The sequence below is a fragment of the Monopterus albus genome, unplaced genomic scaffold, assembly GCF_001952655.1.
Source record: "Monopterus albus unplaced genomic scaffold, M_albus_1.0 scaffold170.1, whole genome shotgun sequence".
Taxonomy (NCBI): Eukaryota; Metazoa; Chordata; class Actinopteri; order Synbranchiformes; family Synbranchidae; genus Monopterus; species Monopterus albus.
Genome location: NW_018128050.1, coordinates 854,164 through 856,794, shown reverse-complemented (window position 1 = coordinate 856,794; position 2,631 = coordinate 854,164). Strand labels below are relative to the sequence as shown.

The 2,631-nt window shown below is 42.7% G+C and overlaps 1 protein-coding gene across 1 annotated transcript in view; it reads right to left on the bottom strand.

Moving 5' to 3' along the window:
- The window catches only part of LOC109969084 (sodium channel protein type 4 subunit alpha B-like), a 29,354-nt gene that overhangs the window by 17,656 nt on the left and 9,067 nt on the right, over nt 1–2,631 (bottom strand). The window contains 4 exon segments of the mRNA XM_020615739.1: nt 328–418; nt 805–1,008; nt 1,523–1,664; nt 1,737–1,800. Coding sequence (XP_020471395.1) covers nt 328–418; nt 805–1,008; nt 1,523–1,664; nt 1,737–1,800 — 501 coding nt within the window.

Here is a 2,631-nt window from a genome sequence, read left to right as displayed (position 1 = left end):
TCCATCCATCCATTATCTATACTGTTCATTCCTGAATAGGGTTCTGTGGGGGTCTGGAGCCAATCCCAGCTGACACTGGGTGAGAGGAGGGTCCACCCTAGACAGGTTGCTTTAAGTATGTTTAGATTCTAATACTTTTGTACTTTAACTTGCATAAACATTTCTACTTTTACTTAAGTAAAGGACCTGAGTACTTCCCCCACTGCTGTACATCACAGCATCATTCTGACTGTTGAACCTTTCTGTCTTTATCAATGAGCTTCATTCAGACATGCCTGTGCAATGCATTATGTCCTCACAGGTATAGGAAGACAAATGTGTGTGTACCTTCCATGGCAGTGCCTTCTTGCTTGTGGCTTTTTGATTTCTTCTTCGGTGGTGTTGAGACTTTCTCTGAGAGCTCTGCCCTGCAGGATGTCTGATGTAATGGCGCACAGACACTTTATTGTTTTCAGTTTATTGTTACTCGTTTGTTAGTATTCCACGATGATGTACTGCATTGTACCTCATGAGTATTGTTATTTATGTGAAGCAGAGTGTAGTGTGAGCCACACAGAGACGCGAGCTGTTTCACTGTCTTGGCAGGTTGATGTTTTTTATCTGCTTGTTAGTCTTTTAGTGCTTAAAGCATTTACATATAAGAATGTTAGGCATGCTAAAACAAGTTTTACACAAGATTTTCCACAACAAAAATATTTTGAGAACAACAAAAATACTCAAAACACTGGTTAAAACAAAACAAACTCAAACAAAAATCAGATGTGCGTGATAAATAAAAAACAATGGAAGATGAAAACCTCTCACCTCCTCCTCCTCTCTGCTCTTTATCACCCCCTGAATCTGAATAAACTCTTCTTCTTTCTGTCTGGCCTCAGTGACGGCAGCTTTGTCTTGCTCCAGAGATGTCAAGGCAACCGCCGCCAGAATGAGGCTGACCAGGCAGAAGCAGCTGGGGAAGATGATGAGCATGAAGACGATCACAAAGGATTTACCTTCCCCTCGTAACACCTGCAAAGACGAACGGGCCAGAGAGACAGGTCAGAGACAGACGGGTCAGAGACAGACAAGTCAGAGAGACAAGTCAGAGACAGACAAGTCAAAGAGACGGGTCAGAGACGGACAAGTCAAAGAGACGGGTCAGACACAGACAAGTCAGAGAGACGGGTCAGAGACAGACGGGTCAGAGACAGACAAGTCAGAGACAGATAAGTCAGAGAGACGGGTCAGAGAGATGGGTCAAAGAGACGGGTCAAAGACAAACAAGTTAGAGTGACAGGTCAGAGACAGACAGGTCAGAGACAGACAAGTCAAAGAGACGGGTCAGAGACGGACAAGTCAAAGAGACGGGTCAGCAGAGACAAACGAGGCAGAGACAGACAGGTCAGAGACAGACATGTGAGGCATCTTTCTCCTGACTTCATCTAACCCAAAAACTGACAAATCATTTGAATGTATCTTTAAAATGACTCCAGTTGGAATCAGTTGAGACCAGTGTATATACTGGGACCAGACAGTTACTCACCAGCTGGAGCAGGTTTTCCCAATAGTCCTTGGTCATCAGTCTGAACTGAGCCAGCAAGGACCAACCAAATGAGTCGAAGTTGGTGAATCCATAGTTGGGGTTTTTGCCTATTCTACGACAGTGGTAACCCTTTGGACATACCCTGAACACATCATCATCATCATCATCATCAGTACATTATTGTAGTCAGTACGTGTCACAGATGTGAACGTACCCTGCAGTAGAGCTGTTTCCACACAGCAGAGGATCCTGTTTATCAGGCAGGAAGTAGTAGTTCTCTATCAGACAGACAAACAGAGTCAGTGTTACATGAAAAGCTTACACCAGGGGACCTCAACCTGTGTGGATGTTTGGTGGATCAGGAAAAGATCCAGCGGGTGGAAATGTAAAGGCCCACACATCACCACATTAAGACCAGGTGGAGGTGAGATCACATCATGTGACCTTTGGTGGCCTCGTGTCCACACACACACTTGTACTTCTACTAATTCTAACCTGAAACATAAAACCAAGTCTTAGCCTTCAAAAGGCTGTTTCACAAAGTGAGGATCTCTGTACATTCTGAACAACACACAGAGGGTGTCACTAAAGTTTTACTAATCTCACTTTCTTGATAATGTTTTGTTTTTATTGTTTCCTAGTGTTAAACATTCATAGGAATCATTTCATTTATTCTCTAATCTTTATATCAGACTTGTTTTGCCTTGTTTTATTGATTCTGTGTGATGTTAAATTGTTTGTATTGTTGCTTTTTGTGTGGAGCCCAAAGGGGTAGAGGCCATGTTAGGGAAACTGATGTGGATCGAATTTAAGAATAATAGCAAAGATTGAATGTTTAGAAATGTTTGTTTTTTATCTTTTATTTTTAGTCCTCTCAGCAGCTCTGTGGTTGTCAGTCAGTTTTGGTCCAGACTGAAATATGTCAACAATTACTGGATGGATTGTGATCAAATTCAGACAGTCATCTTCCCATCAGGACAAAGCCTAATAACTTTACTGATCATCTGGCTTTTTATCCAGCACCATCATGAGTTCACATTCTAACGTAACAAACTGTCCACACACAGTCTGCACCCCACCCTCTGTGACTGGCTCCTGGACTTTCTGAC